The sequence below is a fragment of the Pseudopodoces humilis genome, chromosome 5 (assembly GCF_049639895.1).
Source record: "Pseudopodoces humilis isolate 2021_Gansu_Grassland_sample_001 chromosome 5, ASM4963989v1, whole genome shotgun sequence".
Taxonomy (NCBI): domain Eukaryota; kingdom Metazoa; phylum Chordata; class Aves; order Passeriformes; family Paridae; genus Pseudopodoces; species Pseudopodoces humilis.
In genome coordinates, this window is record NC_142204.1 from 2,810,400 (window position 1) to 2,833,093 (window position 22,694).

A 22,694-nucleotide genomic window follows, 5' to 3' on the forward strand; every position below is an offset into this window, starting at 1 on the left:
ACAGATTTCCAGCAGTGCTTCTGGCTCTGAGGCTGATCCAGGACTGGTTCTATGTGCCAACCTGGAAATTGAAAACAATTTATAGAATATAAAATTATTTCTTCATCTGGAAGATGACAAAAGTCTGTTTGGATGGAGCCAGACTAATCTTCAGGTTTTGTTTTATTTTCCTAAATGGCACCTTGGATTGTATGGGTAGTTTTAGTTGTATTACATCTGAGGAATAGTTAGGATTTTTTGTACCTGTATTATTGTGTCAATGAGGAAACACCATCCATGGTAATAGCATTCAAGTTAAAGTAGGTTCATGTCTTATTGAGTGAGGTGCCTAAAATTTAGAAGTAACAAGATTTTACATCATCTATACATTCTTCAGCCTTCCCTTGTGTGCTCAAGTTGTGCCCTGATGAGGAAAACCATGAAGCTTTCCATGGGAAAAGTATCATGTTGTTGGGTAATGCAAGTACTGAACAATTTCAGGGTTCACAAGCAGCCTGAATTTCCTCTCCTTTGACTGCTTTAACCTTGTGAGCAAAGTAGTAATTTTAATCCAATTTTCTCTTTGTTTTCCTCAAAGAAAATAATTAAAGCATCTGTTGTCACGTACAACTGGGGGAAAAAAAAGCCCCACTATTTATTTTTAGCGGTTTTTGGGTGCTGCATTTGCAGTTGTGCAGGAAGGCTCGTTGCTCTTTGATTTCCAGAGCCCACGAGGGTCTCTGGTACAGGGAAGGTGCGATCCAAGCTGGCAGATGGTGCACACAAATGTCTGAAAGAAGAAGGAAGCCAGAGTCACTCAGCCCACCAAAGCCAGCCCCAGGCTTCCCATTTCTAGCTCAGGGGAGGTTCCACAAGGTGTTCCTGGAAAAGTGTGAGGCTGATGGCTCCAAGGGCATGTCCTGTGTCACTCCCACTCCTGCAAGGCTTGATGGTTCCACCACCTGTCTGATGGGGGTGTGCTGGCAGCATCTTGGGGTTTCCTGCTGCTCCCCCAGACCTCAGAAGGACCAGTGATTCTGGCTCTCAGCCCATGCTCCCAGTGGGAAACAAAGAGAGAACAGTGGATTTCTCTGGTTCTGCCTCAACAGAGAGACAACCACGTTCCTGGAAAAGGAAGGGCAGTCCTGCAGGCAGCACTGAAGGATGATGCACTGAACTCTGACAGTAGGCTGTAAATCGGGAGCTTTGGAAGGGAAAGGATCCACTCTCCTCCCTGGTATTTTCTGTCAGGCAGACTGATGGGTGCTGGCTCTCTTGTGGCAGCCTTTGCTCCTAAGTTCATCTTTTGGAGCTCAAGGCTACAGAACTGAAATGAAATTTGGAATGAAAAGACAGCATGATAGGGTGGGCTTTTTAAGGTGATTCAGCACCCTTCAGGTTTTGAGAAGAGATCTTAAGACTCCTGTAGTGACCACTGGTTTCTCCTACAAAAATGAGGTGTACTTGGTTTGTTGTTGGGTTTTCCCCCCTCTTATTGCTATTGTTCCCTGCCTGTTTTACATAATTTTATGGCTATCAACTTGATTTTTTTGGCAGACAATAATTAGGATAGATTTATATTTTTCTTTTTGCCTTATGCTCTCTGTTTAATATTCTTGGTTTATTTAATGATACAAAGACATGTAACTATCTAAATTACTCCATCTATATCTTACACATGAAAGAATGGTGCATTGCAATTAGCTTCCAGTACCAAATTAATTCCTGTTCTAACTCCATTGGTGTCAGGAGAGCTTTACCAGTGGCAGATTGACCCCATTCATCAGGCTGCCACAAAATAAATCAAGCAGGATAGGCAGTGATGCCAGTGTGGTTATTCCCAAGGCAGTGCTCACAAGAGTTTTTTGGGGTCTCCTGGAGTCTGCAAAGGAGATCCAGCCTTTCTGAGGTCTGAGTTTCACACAGAGCTGAATTTACCCAAAAAGTGCCCGTCAAAATGAGACCAAGGTCCCTCAAAGACATTACCTACTTAGAAATTCAGTGAGAGTCGTGAAAGGCCTCTGCTTTCCGATGGTGTATCCTGATGACATTTTCCTGTTCACATCTCCCATCAATATGATACATCTAAGGGAATTGGCAAGCAAAAGCAAGAGAAGAACCCATTTAAGAGAAGCCTTTTGTTTTACCCCTTAAAGGTTTCTGGCCAGAAAAGCATTGAAAAGCTAACGAAATTTATATTTTATACATTAGATATAGGCATATATATGTGTAACTCTTCATATAAATGTATGGCCATAAATATGTACATATAAAAATACAAAATCATGTCACATAAATATACCTATAACATAGAATCATAATATCATTTAAGCTGGAAAAGACCTCTAAGATAATCAAGTTCAAGCATTAACCCAACACTGTCAAGTTCACCACCAGACCATGTCCCCAGGTGCCACCTCCACATATTTTTTGAACACTTCCAGGGATGACAACTCAACCAGTTCTTTGGACAGCCTATTCCAATGCCTGACCACTTTTTCAGTGAAGTTCTTCCTCACATTCAATGTAAACCTCCAGATTTGTCAGGCACAATTTGCCCTTAATGCAGCCATCCTGGCTGTCTTGGATTACCTCCTTGTCTCGCATGTGAGCACATCATCCATGCACATATTCATGTGTATACATTCTTTTTGAGGTTTCCATTGTGAATTTGGTCCTTTTTCTACAAGACTGCACAGTTCTGCTTGTCTCTGATTGGAATAATTTCAGGGTTTTCTCAAAACACCACAAATGACAGAATTTCCTCGTTTAGGCCCTGAGGTCCAGGTTGTTGTAATGAAAAGGATGAGCTCTTTAAAAACTCTTAGATAAGAAACCTGTAACATGGAATTTTAGCACAAAATAGCACCTTTTGCCTCTGACTGTGTAGCAAAGTTGTGTTCAGCAAATTGGGCTCGGTACTTCACTGAAGGAGAAAAAAGGAAGCCCTGACTGCTTTTCAACGATCCTTGCAATGGTTTTGACAAGAATAGTTGTTAGAATCTCACCCTTCTGGCTGGATTCCTGTGAGTGCAATTGTGTTGTGCCTGTCAAAGTGACCTTCCTACCAGCCCTCCCTCAGTCTGGACAATGTTCAAGTAGTTCTGGTATCTAACACAACTCTTTCAAGCCTGCTTTTCTCTGCTCTTGGAGCAGCTTTTCGATGGGGATGAAGTAACTCTGGAATTCGTACAATTTACTTAGTGTTTTAAAATATTTGACTGAAAATTCCACCTTATTACTAATTGATATTAAGGTAGTTTATGAAATAAAGAACATATCTGTAAAACTGGTGACTGATAGTCTCACTCATCCTACGTTTTCCCACCTTGAAGCCTTATTTTATTCTTCCTAGGGTGAATATATGAGCCCATATAGCATCTTCTTCTTCTTTTTTATTTTTGTTCCATATTCACTGCCAACTTTATATTGTGAAAGAAAAACTGTTTATACATTTGAAGGAATGGGGAAAGCAGTACATTGCAAAGCTATTGTGTGCTGCAGGAAAAAATGTGTCTCTGCTGGGAATTGGAGAAATCCAGATCTGAGGATCTCTGATGGTAATTAAGAGCAGCTCTGCCTGGCTTCTATTTTAGCTGATGATTAGGAGTTTTGAGTGGTAAAACATCTCATTGTTTCAAAAGCTGATGGTCCCTTACATGCATGACTGTGAAATATATTCCCTTTAGGGAGGGTTCTGCCTCTGTGTCTCCTACAGAAATATTCTCCTCGAGAGACCAACAGGACTCTGATCTCCAGCCCTCAGAAAGTAATTGGCATTAGACCCACTTAATGCTCCGTTGTCATTGTGCCAGATGCTGCAGGAAGTGATTCAGCAGGTCCAGTCCTTTCCTCTGGCTTGTTAATGGATCAGAGTTCTTTAACTCAGAGCTTCAGAGGGGTTTTTGTCCCTACTGAAATGTGAAACTTTAGCCCTTCATGTTTTTCTTTCTTAAAGGATGATGTGAAATGCCTTTAAAAACAGGCTGGTTAGCAGTGGCAGCCCTAATTTTGAAATGCAACTCAGAGCAGCATCTGGGTCCATCAGTGCTCATCTTTTCCCATCAAATAAACCATGTTATCCTCTTTTAAGGGTGAAAAAACTTCTCCATCAGAATCAAAGAAACAGAAAGAATTGCAACTATATGATTTCCTGCTGTAATTTGCATTGTAAGGAGGATCTAAACAATTGGCCTAAATCTGTTCAAGAACAATAGCTATGCCTTTGTGACAACTTTATTTTTTGGATTGTGCCATCTTTTTATTTATCACCCTATGTGGCCATGTAGGAATTACACTGTGTGTCATCATTGCTCAGGTACTATTTTCACTTATGTTATTGCTCCCTTCATAAGCAATAGCACAATATCACCTGTATTACAATATCACAATATTGCCTGTCATAAACTCGAATGTTATGTTCCCAAGTATTGAACTTTAATCTCAAAGATGGTTTCTTTTTAACAAGAGATAAAACCTCCTAAAGTTTACAGTGTAATGGAAGCTTTACCTTGGCTGTGCCTTATTCCCAGTAATCATACAGATACATTAATAGTGTCATCCTGGGGAGAAAATGACATAATTCACAACTTCTTCCTGTGAATAAAGGGAATTACCCACGGGGTTTGGTCACTCCATTAACAGAGCATCTTTTTTATAAAAGTCACAATATGCAGGTAAATAATGATTCATCTGGGTTCCAGTGTGAGAAGTGAGAGATCTCAGTCCCACATGTAATGCTCTATTCTAAACTACAGCAATAATCAACCATTAATTCCATTTGTAGAGTGACCCAATCTACACATATTACAAACAAAATGATTTGGATTGAAATATGGTACTTATTTTCACAGCACTTTTTTCTTTTTTTCCCCCCCTGAATTGCAAATATTAATGCATCTGACACAAGCTGAATACGTTAATGGAGGATTTAGTATTCAGAATTTTCCAGGGCATTGGAAGAAGATGTTAGGCACATTTATTATGCTATCTTGATGCTTGTGTAATGCAAGTTATATGCTAAATGCAAAATGCTGGAAAGTCCAGGATAAACAGAGAAGTTGAATTTCCTGTAAACAGATAAAATGGGAAAGCAGCTGCTACAGAAAAAGTAGATTCTGAGACACTAAGAAAAATGGCATTTTCAGGTCTTGATCCTGCAGTCTTGTCTATGTGTTTGTAATATAATCTCCAGGTCTAAAAATAAAGAGATTGTAAGTGAAGAGGTACTTTAAACTATTAGAGGCACATTGAAATGCTCTAAGTCCCTTCTGAAGTCTAATATGACTTCAGCATAATAAAGAGCTTTTATAAAGCTCTAAGTATTACATTTCTGTGGTTCCACTTTATTTAGGCTATTTCTTGACAGCCACTGAAATCTGTGACAAGCTGGATCCTACTCACTGAAAATAGTAAAATTAAAAAGACCAGACTGTTTAGGCTCTGAATTATAAATATAGATAGTAAAGAGTGGCATTTTACATATTCTTTAATTTTAATAACCCTAGGAGCAGTTAGTAAGTGAAAGACAGAACATGATGGTTATCTGCTGAGCTTTCTTTTAATTTCACAATGTGCAAATAGCTTTTGATGTGAAGATTTGGTGCTGAGGAAGTAAGATAATGGAAGAATCTTTAAATTGCATTATGTCACTCATGCAGCTCTGCTAGCATCAGCCATGAGCAAGGAGAGGATGGTGAGCGGAAGATAGCGACACGAAAGGGAGTCTGTGGTGATTACCGCTTAATTCAATTGTTGGTTAATTAAATCAAAGCATCAGGAGGAAAAATCATTTGGATTAAAAATGAATATAGCTTCCATCCTTTATTTGATTTGTTGTAGGAAGGAATAAAATGGGGTAATTGAATCACTGGCATTAGAAAGTTTCAGTAGCTCTTTCAGAAATGAGGAGACCTCAGATGTGAATGAGATAGCGGGAGGAAGCCCAGGGCACACCCACTAACGTGAGAGATGACTGCACACAAGCACTGTGCTATTTAGAGATTGTTATTGACATTTAAACTACTCTCATGTGCTGTGTGAGCTGTGATATGAACCCTCTGGTCATGTGGGTAGTCATTTCCACTATTTACTATAGAATAAGAGGGGAAGAGCTTTGGCAGTAAGAAGGGGGTAGGCTTTGTTTCCTGTGCTCTGCTTTACTCCTGCTCTGTTGCAGGCTCCCATGAAATAGCAGAATTTTCACAGGTCCTATCAATGAAGTTAGTAGCTGTGAGATGGGGAGTTTCTCTTTGTAAGTGATTAATGTACAAATGTACTGATATCTATCTGAAGATAACAAAGGGTCTTTGCCACAAGAAATAGTTTAATGATCCCACACTATTGCATTTCCATGCTCTGGCAAAGTTAGAAATGACACACATTGGTGAGAGATCCTGTTTGCATCTATGGTTTTATTCCCAGTTGTTTTTTCTTCTCTGTTTCTCATCACCAACTTAAAGCTGTAGTGAAAATGCTCTTCTGGTCATTGGGATTTAATTTTCTCTTTCACTACAGTCTTGCTTTTCCATCTTTGATTAACCTACTCCACCTCCTGTGGGACAATTCCACATTTGATTCTGATTTTCCCATTTCACCTACTCTTTCTCTTGCCCGTTGTGATGGTGTGCTCTTTGGGGAAAAATTTTTTATTAGTTTTTCTCCAGGGCCTACAGCAGCAGAATTTTGAACTCAAATGGATCCTGTAAGGCTGTACTAATCAACAGCCTGAATTTTGCAATCTGATCCCTATAGTGTGCAAGAACTAAATCAATATGCTAATTTTTATAAAGATGTAGGCATAATTGCATTAACTATCTCTATATGACAGATTTTAGCTAACAGTATAACCTTGCTTGGACCTCTTAACCACAGGATAATTGGGCTGCTGTCAAGTTTTTCTTGATGAGAAGAGCATTGAACAAAAGGCGTTTTTTTTCTTTTAGTTTGTCTTGGGGTTTTTTATGAACAGAGAAGGCAGAATAAAGCTGTGGCTCTCAATGTCAGCAGCAATCCAGACTCCCAGCAGCAGTGAACTGACATGGCTGATGGAGCTATGCTGCTCTGGATTCCAGATCACAGGACATTGTTCTTACTTTTTGTGGTCTGACTCTGAATTCAGAGCACTAGAGCAGCAGTTCCTGACTTACCTCCTTCCCGTGCACAAGCTTTCCCTGTGCCCTCCAATAAACCACTTTACTTCTCTGTACCTCAGTTCTTCATCTGTAAAATAATGGTAGTGGTACAGTTGATTCTGAACAAGTTTGATGTGGATAAGCAGATAAGGCTGGTGGCCCTCTCACATGGTAGGAATGGGGACTGTATAACTACCCATGAAATAAAGAAATGTACAGATATCAAAATAGAGAAGTCTTTATTCACGTAGCTTCCTTTGGCCATTACGCTGATAATTTTCTCAGCTCATCTTAAAAGCTCTACATTTATGCTGAAGTCACAAACAGTTCCAAGTGTTGTGTTAATTTTGTCTGGGCACTCTTATATGATTGACAAGTATTAAAGATGAAAATGTTTCTGAGGTGATGACTGCGAGTGCTTAAATAATAATGTCAAATATGGAAATTTTTCTGTTAAAGCAGAGTGTTAAGAAGTGGCATTCTTGGAAAGGAGGGGGAATATAGAAATACTGGCTTTGACAATGTCCCAGGTAGCTTTGCCCCACGCCTCAGTGAAGAAATATCTCCTGGTAGATTTAAGAGTGCCTGTGCCATACCTACAAAACCATTTCTTTTCATTGGTATTGTATATGTGCAAATAACTCAGTTTACCTATTAATCTGCTGCCCCTTTCTTCCTTTTTCTTCCCTTTTGTTTTTATACCCTTTAGAACCACTTCCTGTGAGCAATGTTTCTATCTACGATTACAAACCATCTCCAGAAACAGGAGTGTTGTTTGAAATTCAGTACCCAGAGAAATATAATGTTTTTACCAGGGTAAATATAAGCTACTGGGAAGGAAAAGACTACCGAACAATGCTGTACAAAGGTAGGGGGAAACTATCTCACCAAAATTTAATACTAACTCTGCTGGAAACATTTTAAACAGTGGCCTTTTGGCATGTATTTATATAATGATTTGTGTTTCTGGTAATGTGCTTAGATAATAGCTTTTATATCGTGAAGAAAGGGATGAGTCTTGGAATTGAGCTGGTGGTTCACTTGGGATTTTTAAATCACTAGAATCCTAGTTCTAGTGATGTTCCCCCTCTTTTGGATTTTAGAGGAAGACTTGGTGGTCTGGATTTTTGTATTCAGTCTGAAATCAGGCTGGGAAGGCATCCCCAGTCACTGGTGCTTCCGTGACAGATCAAAGCAATACAAAAGCTCCCAGGCTCTTCCCTCTGGCCAAGGCTTCCTCTTTGGTTTGTGGCTGGCAGGAAAGCTCTGGGATGTCCCAGAGGAGGGAAACCCATTCAATAAACCTGATTGTTGGCACAGGATCAAACCTGCTGGCTCTGTATCCCCATGCAGTGACCCAGTGCTGTGCTGTGTAGCACATTAGTGCAGCATTCAGTGTTGTCCCTAAGCTAATAAACCCTGCTGCACAACAGAAATTTCAATGTTCTTAAAACAATCCAATCGAGGGTAATCAATCTAACAGTCTAGACAGTCAGCCTGAGCAAACAACCAACCTAACCACCTGAATGATCTAAACAAGAGCAAATTCTGCTTTCTTTTTCATTTCTTCATAACTTCCTTTTTTTATTTCTTCATGTATTTGTTTACAACTTTTGCCCTGCAGTATAGCTTAAGCACAGTATCAGTCTCAGTGATATAAATGGGACTATAAATGTCCTGTGGGAAGCACCCTAAGAGGTGAGGAGGGCACCCACATGCTCTGTGGACCCTGAAACCTCAATGGTTTAACATCCCACAGTGGCAGTAAAATGCCTTTCTGCAACCCAGGAGGTGCTGAATTGAATTTTAGGCACTGAATTAAATTCCTAAAATAGAAGAATAGAAGAAAGAAGAACAGAATAGAAGCCTGGTCACTGCAAACTCACTTTAAAGTCAGCAGGGGGAGATACACGCCTCCGGAAGGAGATCAGAGAATTTGGGACTTTCTTTGCTTCAGTACAAAGTGGGGCTAGAAATCCCATTTTCAATGCTGTAAAGTGCCAGAAGTTAGGAAGGATAAAGTCTGGATCATAGCAGAAAATATATAGGTGACCTCTTTGCAGAGAACAAAAGGGATACCAGCAGTCATTTTTCTCTTCTACATCTAATAGATGGTTCCGGGGGCTGTAACGCTAAAGCTGCTGATAAATAAAAGAGTCATCCTAAATTAAGAGACTCACTAATCAGCTTGCACACTCCTTCCCACAGCCAGATAGCCCTAAGCAAGTTCTCTTCAGCCCTCAGGTGTGAGCTGAGCCCTGGGCAGCGCTGGATGGCAGGAGGATGTTCCTTTGAGCATCTCCCTCAAACGCGGTGCCTCAGTCAGCAAAAGACCAAAGAGGCTTTTGCGTGCAGCAGTTAAAGGTCTGCAGGAACTGTCAGATGCTCTTTGAGATATTCAGTGTCGTGGGGAGCAGGTTGCCAGATTCAGTTCCCTCACCAGTGAAAAGCAGCTCATGTTTCATGTGCTGGGGCCTTTTTTATTGCTTTTCTCTTTTTTTTTTTTTTTTTGTCTTTCTTTTTTCTGGTAGCAAAGTGGCTTTGACAGCCAGGAAAAGTGTTGGCGAACTGAATTATTACAATTTCATGTCTCAGAGCAGGCTGAAAAATGTTTAAACCTCTAAAACATTGCCCATTCACCATGTGCAGTCACATTATCAGAAAGTGAACATTTGATGCATTATCCTCTTTTTTTCTTTTTTTTCTTTTTTCTTTTCTGTTTAAACCTTCTGCAGATTTCTTTAAAGGTAAAACAGTTTTCAATCACTGGCTGCCAGGCATATGCTACAGTAACATCACCTTTCAGTTGGTATCAGAAGCAACCTTCAACAAGAGCACGCTGGTGGAATACAGTGGGGTCCAGCATGAGCCCAAACAGCACAGAACAGGTGAAGAAAAATCTTCCACACCATTTCTTCCAAGTCTGTATTTCTGCTTTCCTTGCTGCTGTGGGGAGGGGATTGACCCCACAGAGAGCAGGGTCCGTGTGGGAGCAGTCCTGGGATGATGTTGTGCTTATTTCATAGGCTTGTGTATGCAAACAGTGCAGGAGGAAATTTGTGTGAGTGTTTCTGTTACAAAGCTTGCTTCTCAGAAAATAACTTCTGCTTCACATGAGATATCCCAGGCCTTGCGCTAGGAATTAATTTTTAAGCCACAGGAATAGCTGCAGTGAGCAGACTATTGATCTGTGTCTGCTGGTCTGTCTCCTTGTGCAGTGAATCACAGCTGAACTGCTCGAGAAAACCTTCCTCGCTGTGCACTTTTCCATCACGGAGAAGAATGTCGGAGCTGCCCGACTTGGCGGCCGGTTTGTGCCCTGAAGCATGAACTTTTAATTTCCAAGACAGCAATGTTGCAAAGGCTGAAAATTGCATTTGTTCAGGGTCCAGAACTAATTTAATTTGGTCCTGGGATGGTGCCCAAAACTTTTTTGTTAATCTCTTGGACCGCAGACATTTATCAGGGTCCAAAGTGAAATGAACCCGTCGTAAAATCAAAAGGCCAAATCTTCAGATGAATACACTGATCTTGGTCCACTGCCTTGGACAGAACTAAGCCAACTGATGCCAGCTGAGTTCTGTCCTGAAGATCCTAAATATTGTTGTTGAGATATTGAGCCACAACCAACAGGATAGCTTTTTTTTTCTTTTTCCTGCTGCTCGTCCATCTCTCATTTTTCACATGAAATGAGAATGTAGAGTCTGGTTTTCTATTAGTGGCTGTGGCTGGGAGTTGAACAAATTAGTGTGCTGTAAAGTGCCAGCTTTAAAAGGTGCCAGGCAAAATTATTTGCAGAGGCTACTCACACTTAGAGTGTGTAAGGAGAGGCAGACAAGCAGTTACAGTGAGACAGACAAAATTCTGTGTTCACCTCCTGGCAGCAGCTGAAGTAACTTCCTTGCGTGCCAGAATCTTGTCTTGTGGAGACCCAAATCTTAAGATTGAGCTTTCACAAATATTAAAATTTAAACTGATGTTTAATGCTTGTGAAAAGGTGGCTGCTAAAAGCATATGTAAAGCCCTACAGCAACATGAAGGTTATTTTTTTAAATATGAGCTATGCCATATATTAGTTTTGCATATATATATATATATATATATATATTTCAATTCATTTCTACAGAGGTGGGTTTTTTTCCCATGATCAAGATCTTCCTGGAGGACACAATAAAATAAATGTAAATTTGCTGTTAAAAAATCACAGTAGAGTAGCCTTGCTGCTACAATAGCACTGAAGTTTGATTTACTGTGACTTCACATCTACTTCACTTCCTGGCATTCTTTAATGGTGATGTTGCTTTGAATTTATACTCATCTTGATCCCACTACCATCACTTCTGGTATATGAATATATACCAGAAGTATAGTAAGTATATAGAATATATAAGTATTAAGTATATATATTATATATATTTTATATATAAAATATATACATTTAAAATATAAAATAATAAAATATATAAAATTGTAAAATATATCATTTACATGATATTATTTACATTAATATAGTTAATTTAGTAACAATATATTTACATTATATTATATTACATATAAAATATGTATATATTAGTAAGAATATAGAATATATAGTAAGTATATAGAATATATAAGTCTTAAGTATATATATTATATATATTTTATATATAAAATGTATAAATTTAAAATATAAAATAATAACATATAAGATACATAAAATATATAAAATTGTAAAATATATCATTTACATTATATTTTTTACATTAATATAGTTAATTTAGTACCATTAATATATTTACCTTATATTACATATAAAATATGTATATATCATTATATATTATAAATTAGGTATATTATAGATAATATATATATTTTATATGTGTTGTTTATATATGATGTATTTTATATCTATTGTGTATTTATGTGTATATAATATAATATAATACAATATAATACAATATAATACAATACAAATATTATATATTATATTATGTTATATTATGTTATATTATATTATGTTATATTATGTTATGTTATATTATATATTATATTATATTATATTATATTATATTATATTATATTATATTATATTATATTATATTATGTTATGTTATATTATATTATATTATATTATATTATATTATATTATATTATATTATATTATATTTATTATATTTTATTATATTATATTATTTATTTTATAAGTAATACAGAAGTAATATAACACTATATAGAAGCATATAAGAATATATACCAGAAGAGAAGGGAGGATCTTAGTAAGAACAAGTTATTTCAAGCAATCCCTAGGAGAATGGTATTTGTCTGTGGAACTCATACATTTAAAGGTGCCCAGAACAAACCTATTAAAAGACTTCCCCTTGCTTCTGTTTCAGTTCCTTACCCACCTCGAAACATCTCTGTTCAGATCGTGCCAATCAACAGAAACGACTGGGAAGAGCACAGTGGGAATTTCGCCGAAGAATCCTTCATGGGAGCACCAGAACTCATCAGGCAAGAGAAGGTCAGCCATCCTTCTGAGAGCCCAGCTGAAATTCCAGCAGCAAACACATCTGCAGCCTGGCTGGATGAGCGCTCCAACAGCTCTGAGGACGAGAGCACCTCGCAGCCAGCCTGGTGGTCCAGCGAGGCCGAGTCATCCGAGGGGGAAGAGGAGTTTGTCAGCGTTGTTCCCAGTGATTATGCAGCCAGTGATGCCAACACCTCTGGCAGAGCCACAGCAGAGCCCCCTCCCTTCCTTCCTGTGCAGATGGTGCTGACCTGGCTGCCCCCAAAGCCCCCTACTGCCTTTGATGGTTTCCACATCAATATTGAAAGGGAAGGTAAAGCAGAGCTTTGTTCCTTTCTCATCCTTCTTTTCTGTAATTCCATTGATGGCTGTCTCCTCTTCAAATCATTAATTATCTAGTATTGTGCTTCAGATCCCATGTATTTCTCGAGGAGTTTTTGCATTGGGTGGTATCTACTTCTGGCTGGGCAACATAAAAGTAAGAGAGGAGGAGTAAACTGCAGTTTGCAGTTCTCTTTTGTTAAACAAGATTTATACTGTTGTACATATTGCTTCACTGTTTGAATGTAGTCCTTTAAAAGGGATTCCTTTTAACCCCTCAGTTGAAACAAGATTAGCATTTCTGATGTAAGTAATTTGGTGGCTGGAATCTTTCAAATTTCAAATAATCCACACTCTTTTTTTCCCCCCCAATTTAGAGAACTCCACAGAATTTTTGACAGTGAGTGAGGACACTCACAAATTTGTGGCTGAACTGAAAGAACCAGGAAAATATAAATTGTCTGTAACAACATTTAGCTCCTCTGGCTCTTGTGAAGTGCGGGGAAGTCAATCAGCAAAAACACTTAGTTTTTACATCAGTAAGTATCCTACCAAAATCCTCTTTTTCTCCTTGAGCAACATAGCTGTAATGTAGTTTGACCACTGTGGCATTTCTGGCATGTGCTGATGGATCACAAGGCTCTGGTCTTCTGGAATTCCCTGTGCCAGAGAAGGAAATATGCTGCAAACATGTTAAAACATTGCAACCTGCTTGGACAGGCTTTTGTTGTGCCACCTTGGCACTCTTAAGAACTGAGAGGAAGTGATGTGACAGAGTCATTGTCAGTGTTCAGGAGTGAAACAGTTCAGAGTTTCCCTTTTGCATCTCTCACAGTGAGGATTTAATTCCAAGAATTAACTTGGTGGTTATAGAGTGCCTTGGAAATATTTAACTTCCTTACTGTTGGAGTATGTGCTGTGTTAGGGACGAAGGGCAGTGCAGGCTGAGAGTGTGGGAATTGCACAATTAAACACTGAACTCTGAAATTGCATGGCCTCTGAGAGAACACAGGGCAAATTACAGTAGATGAAGTGGTTCAGCCTGCTAAATTCAAAGGAGGAAAAGTAATTTATTATTTCCCTGTAGAATCCCAGAGTTTCTTAACTGGAGATTGAGTAAAAGACAAAGTAATAATACACTACTATGTAAACTGATACCATGACTGACAATTAGATCAGCAAGTGAGACAGGTGTTGGTGAATTCAGATCATTATCCTTCTAATGGCTGTGGTCACCTTTGTGCCTTTTTCTGCAAAAGGAAATAGATATACCCTATAGAATGAGACAGGGGAATACTTGCAGCACTGCACAATTTTGCATGTGGAAAAACAATGCCTTCCTAAACCATGAATGCTACAACAAGACACAGTAGCCAAAGCTGGTAGAAAAAAATCATATTAATAGGAAATGTAGTGAATTATTTCAGTATCTTATGAATAAAAATTGTGCCTTTAGTAGCTCATAACATTTACAAACACTAAGTATTTAGACTTGAATTCATCATAATGCTGGACTGCATGTAGCAATTCCACTGCTGCTCCCATTTTTAACAACTTTATAGTTGAAAGAAACAATAATTGGAAAATATCCAGAAAACAGCACATGAGGGAGAGGGTCTCTGCTGCTGTAATTTCACTGTCTTCTGTTTTTCTTTAGGAATAGTTAGACAGCTTCATTATATGAAAAACATTAGAGCAGATAAAGATACATGTGGCATTGCTATTAGTACCAAATATTGTTCCATTTTGCAAGGTGTGATGGATTTTATTTTCATTAAGCAGTATTTAATGCAGTGTCCTCCATGAAATGTGGACCTGAGAGAAATGAGGACTTGTTAATCCAAAGAACAGGGGTGTGGATGGCCAGATTAAGGATGAACCTTAATCTCATTGTGGATAAAGTATTAAGGTGTTGCAGGAAGGCTACAATATTTTAATTTTACATGTAATACATAAAGAACCTTTGTTTATTTTGGTTTTTTTTTTCAGTTAGTTTTGCAGGCTTTTAGAACAAAATGAGGGATCTTAGCAGTTGTCTTATTTATTGTGTCAAAGGCAAGGCCCGTAGTATTTTAGATAGATTTTATCTTTTATTTTTGTAGAATGCCAAATTGGAGATATGAACAAATAATACCCTTAGGTTGAAATTGCTTTTCCATTCCTGTTTCTGAGTCTGATCAGGTAGGCTTTTTGTGTGGGGACTACAGCTCTACATCATGACATGAGGTATCTCTGCTCCCTTAAATGCCAATTTGAAACAGTTTCTGAATAGTGAGAGCTACTTGTACATCCTCTGCCTCCAGAGAATAATCTAATGATAAAATTCCTCTTTTTTACCTGCATGGGTGTGGGTCTGAGGCTGTGAATAAATTTTGCCCACTGTGTCAGTCTTACCTTTTCCTTGTATTGCTTGGTTGGTGAGTCATCCTGTCAAATTACTGGCTTGTGTTACATATTTTTGTTCCACACAGATAGCTGTCAAATCTTATAGGCTGATCTTAAACCACATTCTTGCTCAGACATTAGTCTCATTTTATCAATAAATGTAAATTACCATTAGAGTTGCGCGGAGGAAGAATGTCAAGGAGAGAACAGTCACAAGTATTGTTTAAAAGTGACAAGAAAAACGGGCTATTTTCAGGAAATATGAAAATTTGACCAGGTCTAGCTGAAGTTCTCTTCCAAACTGTTCTTTTATCTATATTTAAAGCTGTGTTCTCAACCAAGTGCTCCAACAAGTCTGATGAAGAGTGAGATTCTTCACTGTGGTGACCTCTGTGAACTTGATTTTCATGCTTTGAGGCTGTGGTGTGCTTGGAGGGTCTGCTAGCATGTGGAGAGGCAAAAAAATCTGTGTGCTTATCCTTTAATTTTGGTCAATGATCTGTACATTATTGGCTGTGGGCGCTTTTAAGCGTTCCCTTGGAGCAAATCTGCTCCTGCTGGGTGGTTTCTGGTAAGCAGCAGAGAACAGTGCAGTCTGAATTTTCAGACAGTCACGTTTCTCTTGTCATGGGCTGTGCTCAGGCTGTGTCCCAGGGGCTGCCACCTCTGCTGGCTCTGGGGGTGGACAGCTGCCCATCCAGCCTCTCTCACCAGCCCTAAATAATTCCCTGAAAGAAGGCTGTTGGAACTTGTGTGCCTCCAGTGGGTGGAGTGGCTTGCTCACCTGTGCTTTTGGGCCATGGCCCAGGCCCCACAGGTGAGTGGATAGAGGAGCTCACCGAGAAGCCCCAGCATGTGACAGTGACGGTGCTGAGCTCCACGACTGCCCTGACCTCCTGGACGGCGTCACACGAGAGCAGTGGCAACAGCACCATCGTGTCCGTGCTCTCCCTCACCTGCCAGAAGCAAAAGGAGAGTCAAAGGCTTGAAAAGCACTACTGCACTGAGGTAAGGAGCAGGAGCTGGAGCATTTTCCAATCTGGTAAAAAATCACGCTGCTGTTTAGGATCCTTGTGCCCCAGGGCTTGCTCAGGCTGCAGTGGGCAGTGGCAGCTGCTCCCTTCTGCTGTCCAAAGACTGGCTGGTGGAGAGTGGAGAGGAGAGCACAGCAGGCAGGAGTGAGAATGTGCCATACACCACAGGATGGTTAAAATGGTATTTCTCCTGGTCTGGCTGTGACTTCACCCAGGCATGTGCTGCAGTGCATCTGTAATAAGAGAAGGGCTCACATGCATCGTTACCATCAAAGTAGCACAGATTGTTTCTTAGCCATCCCACATTTGAATACAGAACCTGACTGTAAATTTTCTGGAAGTTTTGAGATGATCAGAAGCCAGCTTTTCATCCATAGAAAAATGTGTCAGCACTGGGGAACAAACAGCAATTCAGACCACCCCAGATTTGTATGGACAAGTCCTTTAGTTTATCTTCAGTTTAGTTTTGTGTTTATAATCATCAGGAGTCCTGAACCCCAAAACTTGAGAGTTTTCTGTTACTTGAAACCCTTAGTGAGTGCAACCCCCCCCATCAGACTGTGCCTATGAGAGCTCAGTGGCATGTGGCTCCAATTAGAAAGATTTCAGCCCCCATCTCAGTAACCCCACCAAGATGCTGATACTGCCTTTTTCTGAGCAGGGCCGTGACTTCTGTCTGGCTCCCTAAATGTGTGTGATGGAGGAGTCTGCAAAGGACTGCAGTGCTGCCCTGCTGCACCCTCAGCCCACCCATGGGAATGGAGGGGGCTGCTGGCACTCCCTGTAAATCATCTTCAACTTCCTGACCAGCCCTGCAAGTTAATTAATACAGAGAATTTGTGACCCTTAAAATGCCTTTTAAAATTGATCTCTGTAGAAGTTCTGAGTTTTAGTTCAAGAAGGGCTGTGAACTTAAATGTTTGGAAGTGTCTTGTCGTGGCAATTGGAGAATTGTTTTTCAGAATCAGCTTGTTATCTTATTGTTACTTATATTTCTTAGAAGTGCAGTAATTTAAATGGGAAGCAAAGCACAGTCAGTGGTTTTAAACAGAGATCTCAAACATAGGCATTAATGATTTTCTATAAATACTACAGGAGTCATCTACAAACTCAAGACCAGGTACCTATAGTTAATCTTAATAAACAAGACATCTGTAAAAGTAAATGTGTATTTACTGCAAGTAGGTCGAAAGATCTAAATACAGTTCTTTGTTTCTTTCTGTCATTACATACATTTGTATCAAATTTTACCAACTTACAATACCTGGAATTGTTAATAGCTGTTGGATTGACTTCTTCATGATGAGTTGAAAAGAGCAAAATTCAGTGCAGAGTTCTATCCATTTCTAACATGGTGCATGATTTAAAAGTGATTTAGCTTTTCAGAGCAGCTGGTAAAGACAAATTCTGTTCCTCACTAAATCTGTGCTTGGCAATAAACCACCAGTGCAGAGGTGGCTGTGATACAGACTTTGGGAAGGTTGTGAAGAAAATATTAGTAGGAAATACCAGCCTGCAGCTCTAGAAGGCTTTTCCTCAAAGCTGCTCTGTGCATTTGCTGTTTGTGGAGTCTTCAGGAGATGAGCTTCTTCATGTTGTATCAGACCAGGAATGGCTTGGGCAGGAATTCTGCCTCCAGCTCTGACTGAAACCTGGTGTGGCACAGCAGAAATTTTAACTGTGATGTTTGCAAACTGAAAAGAAAAATCCCAGTGCCCCTTAGGTACAGTTTGTAGTGCTGTGGAGGGGAGGTGACAGAGAATATTTCCCCTCTGATTTCACTGGGGAGTCACTCAGCACATGGAGTCAGAAGACAGCTTCCCCAAAACGCTGCCTTCAGCTCGCAGGGCTGCAGCAATGACGGATGGAAAGCCTCAGGCTCTCATTGATAACACGTGGTCTAAACGCTGCAGCCTGAATGACACCACCTGCAAGTGAATAATGGAGCCTGAATATTTAAATAACCTTTGGCAGTAGGAGAGAGTGGGTCTGCGGTGAGGTAGCTGACCTTGTGCAGCCAGGCAAGTGCAATTCTCTGAGTCAGATCATTTGTGAAGTCAGTCCTGACCACTTCCACAGTTCTGCCACGTGGGGCTTAATGGATGAAGTTCTTGCTGTCGATGCCAAAGCGTTTGGATTCATGCCTTTTGTAACTGGAGTCATCCAAGTACAGTCTCATTATTCTTTTATTAATCAAGTAAATGCTTCATATCTGATGAGTTCCTCTCCTCCTAGGTGAATTCGAGCAGCAGCCTCATTGAGAATCTTGTTCCTGGTGCCCAGTACCAAGTTGTGGTTTATTTACGGAAGGGACCATTGGTTGGACCTCCTTCTGATCCTGTCACATTTTCCATTGGTAACCCCTGAACCTATTGACTGAAATGCATTTATTTGTTTTTAGAGTTTGTTTTGGGTTCTTTTTTTTTAAATAGGTGTAGTATGTTCATTAAGTCCTGTAGACCATGACTTGATTTTCTCGAGTTTAAGAGTAGATCTCAATGTTCTCTGCTTTGGGACTTGAAAATGAGAAGAACCCTCTGAGACTGACACTAATATTTTCAAGAAAGTGGTTTTATGTCCACCAGGCAGAGCCACTGCCCCCAGAGCTGTAATTTAGGATTCCACCAGGCTCCTATAAAGGATCACTTAGGACAGAATTCAGTAACTTTTAGTTTCAGTGTGATCTATTTTGTTAAGACTACCACTTAAGCAAAATGTATTAAGAAAAGGGAAAAGAGAAAGAGATTCAGTGGAAAGTTACATATGCACAGAAATACTCAACCTGTGTCACCCAGCTTCTCCTTTTGACAAAAAGTCTGCTCAGTGGGACAACAGGTGGCTGAAAGTTAGAGATCTTCAGTATTTTTAATGCTGCTTCCTCTCTGTGATGTAGGGAAGAAAGTGAAACAGAAAAATATGCTATCCTGTTAAGTATTTAATTCTTAAATAAAAGTCAGTATTTAGTCTGACTAGTATCACTAGTCAGGCCTAGTGGTTATGTGAAAGCCTTTTCATTCTAGTCAATCTTCTTATATATTTTCATAAATTTGGTCTGAATAAAAATTTGTAAAGTGTGCTATATTTCAGGAAATGAAAAACGAGTAAGTAAATATTTATATATACTTTAATGTTAGAATTTATATAATTGGACAGTTTTTACAAATGCTTTTGATCTTCTTTCTCACTGTAATTCAAAAATCTGAAAAATTCCACTTTTATTTGGGAAAGGAAAATAATGTATACCCAAAGTAGATAAGTTCCTTCATTTTCTCCCCTTTAGTATGGCCTTACAACCATAAAAGTTTCTTACAAAACTGCAAATGGCAGTTTCTAAATAAAACATCTCGTAACTTTCTTATTATGAAGGGGCTGTTTTTATGCAGTAAAACAACAGTTGTATGAGTTTTTAATTTCATAACAGATTCTTGATTATGATACTAAAATAACAGAACTGAAAACCAAATTGTTCTGTGAACTTAACAGTGGTGGCTAATGAAGAATGAAGCTCAAATAAAATCAAATGCACTTTAAAAAGTATTCCATTCTATCCACATTTCTCCTAAGGCTCATTTTCACTGTGTGAATGCTTTCTGAGTGTTAGCAGTTTAGAGGAAGCAAAGCAAAGATGTGGTAAATGATTTATAAAGGTAAATGCAATCATGGGCTGATCTGGGTGCTGGCCTGGGTTCTGACCCAGTGTACACTAGCTGGGGCTCTGCAACCCTGGCAAATGTTAGCTCTGTGTCCTTATTTAAGTAGCCTCAGTGAAGTCATGAAGAATAATTGCTTTGCAGAACATACAGGTTGCAGAAGTTGACCCTTATGTGACATTCTTCAAATCACTTGACTCTTTCTCAGTGTCACCGTCTGTGAGGCAAGAATAGCAATACATGACAGAACCTTTGGGTTCCCCAGGGAAGGAGGGCTGGAGATGAAAACTTTCCTTTCTTGCAGTGCTCTGGCTTTTGATGCTTTTGTTTTTGAGCAGCTTGAAATATCTCCTAAGCACCCTGATTTTCAAAGTAGAATAGAACCCTCCATTTATGGGAAAGGAAACCGTGTACTTTATCTCAAGCTAAGCAGCCAACACCGAGTGGTCTCTAGCCACTTCTGAAAAAGTAGTTTTAAACTGGAGAACCAATGCTTTAAAAATGTTTTTCAACTGCTTGTGACCAGGAAGCTCATGAAAAAAACAGAAATAGGTAGAACGTGATTAAGAAAAGGTGTAATTTTAAAATAAAGTGCAGCTGATAGCACATGCATGTTACTAACCATAATTTCTGGTTTCTAGTGCCCACTGGAATAAAGGATCTGACACTTTACCCTTTGGGACCTACTGCTGTGGTTCTGAGCTGGAACAGGCCTTTCCTTGGGGTGTTCAGGAAATATGTGGTAGAAATGTTTTACTTCAACCCATCAACGATGACCTCGGAGTGGACGACCTACTATGAAATAGCAGCAACCATCTCCTTGACTGCCTCAGTGGTAAAGTGACCATTCCTGCCTTGCTTTCCCATGCCTGTGTGGCCCTGGCACCTTGTGGCACTTCTTTTCCCAGCCTTTTCCCCATGAATATGTGAATATATGTATATATATCTATATATATATACACACACACACACATATATATATGTATTTATACCTTTAAGTCCTGGGAATTTTTTCCCCTGCAAAGCAGAGAAAATGGCCAAGGATGCTGGAGGCATTTTCTGTTCTAAAGTAAAGCACTGCCAGCTGAACCATGCTAAATTTTAAGCAGAGCAATGAGACAGGAGATTAGCCTCTTTTTTTTTTGGTTTTTTGGTTTTTTTTTGTTATTGTTGCTGTTCAGCAAGTCCAGAGGCAGCTTCAGTTTGTGGGTCAGTCAGTCAAGGCTTTAAAAGTTCCATCATCTCCTCGGGGGGTGTAGTCCAAAGGCTTATCTACATAATTAATATTGATGGTATGGATTTGGGGCTGGCAGGCTGGTCTTGCAATGTGCCATGTGGAAAGCTTAGCTGTGGTTTTTGTCAACAAAAGCTTCCATGGTTCTCAAGCTGCAGAATCTTAGGCCTGGGTTTTAACTAGGTGAAAGCTGGTCCCTACCAGAACACATTCACACATGTATTTATTTACTCACAGGTGTCTTTGCAGATATAAAGTGAAATTTTCCTCCTCTTTTCCATTATTTCCTGGAGAAGGTGAAAAGATTTTATTCAGACTTTGCTGTAGGGTGAGACAGAAAGTGATTCCAGCGGAAATTAGTTGTTCAGAAAGTTATGAGTATGCAAAAAAGATAGCAATAACTTGTGCTGCTGGTGAGAGCTACAGTGATTTACTGTAATTGATTTGCATAATACCATTTGTGGAGTCATTTTGGCTCCAGCAGCTTTCCTGTAATTGGGTATGTGACTATAAATCTAGCACATAAATCTCCAGGAAAATTAAAAACAAAAATAACTTCCCAAACTGGTAATTAATATCTTGTAATCATGACTCAGCACAAATAGATTAATAGCTGAGTGATCTAAGTCATCCAAGAAATAAAGCTATCATGCAGAGTTAGTGGTTCATTAGGAAAGGAGATGATGTTGTCCCTTACAAATCCTGCTCAGGGAAGTCAAGGTGGAATTCCTTTGTCTGGATTTCAGTCTGAAGTGCAGCAGTGCTGTATCACAGCTAAAGTGAGCATTTCTTCAAGCATGATTGTAAAGACTAATCCTGAATTAGGAAAGGAGTGTTTCCCTGTTCTTCTATTGTGGCATTTTGTGTTCAGGTAGGGACTGGTGAACTTTTGTTTGGGTTCTCTAGTGGTGCTCCAGAATCCCACTGATCCCTCTGAGCTGCTGACACCTCTGAGTAGTTTGTTCTGAAGCATCAATGAGAAGAATCAAAAATCAATGTAATCAAAAACCAAGTATTATTTCCTGGAGGGTTAGCATTTTATAAGAATCTGTGGAATTGGATTTGTCTTTTCACTCTGTTTAGTTGCTTCATTCATTTTGTGCTCTGCAACTCACTTGAAAACTGTCAAAGCGATGTTGGTATTTTCAGTATGACACCAGGGGCATGTCAGAAAAAGTCCAAGCATCTTCAAGATTTTGGTGTCAATGTGGATACAACTTCCAAAAATCATGAAAAGAACAGATTACACTACCTACATTTGCATTGCCTTGTAGTATCTGGAGAAAAAAGGGCCACTGCAAACAACAGAGATCTGTGAAAGCAGCAATTTCTACATTGTTGAAATTGTTAATTATTTTCAATTTGCTTTTATTTTGAATTTTAAAAATATCAAGAGGTTTTTCATTTAAACATCAATATCTTAAATGTTCTGTGCTGTCAGTGGAAGAATCA

The 22,694-nt window shown here is 39.3% G+C and overlaps 1 protein-coding gene across 2 annotated transcripts in view; it reads left to right on the forward strand.

The window, feature by feature from the left end:
- PTPRO (protein tyrosine phosphatase receptor type O) overlaps positions 1–22,694 on the forward strand; it is a 143,937-nt gene that overhangs the window by 79,964 nt on the left and 41,279 nt on the right. For both annotated transcript variants that reach the window (XM_005526958.3, XM_088055290.1), the window contains exons 3-9: positions 7,822–7,980; positions 9,848–10,000; positions 12,485–12,931; positions 13,317–13,478; positions 16,133–16,332; positions 18,594–18,714; positions 20,650–20,843. In XM_005526958.3, the coding sequence (XP_005527015.2) occupies positions 7,822–7,980; positions 9,848–10,000; positions 12,485–12,931; positions 13,317–13,478; positions 16,133–16,332; positions 18,594–18,714; positions 20,650–20,843 (1,436 nt within the window). The remainder of the gene's footprint in view (positions 1–7,821; positions 7,981–9,847; positions 10,001–12,484; positions 12,932–13,316; positions 13,479–16,132; positions 16,333–18,593; positions 18,715–20,649; positions 20,844–22,694) is intronic.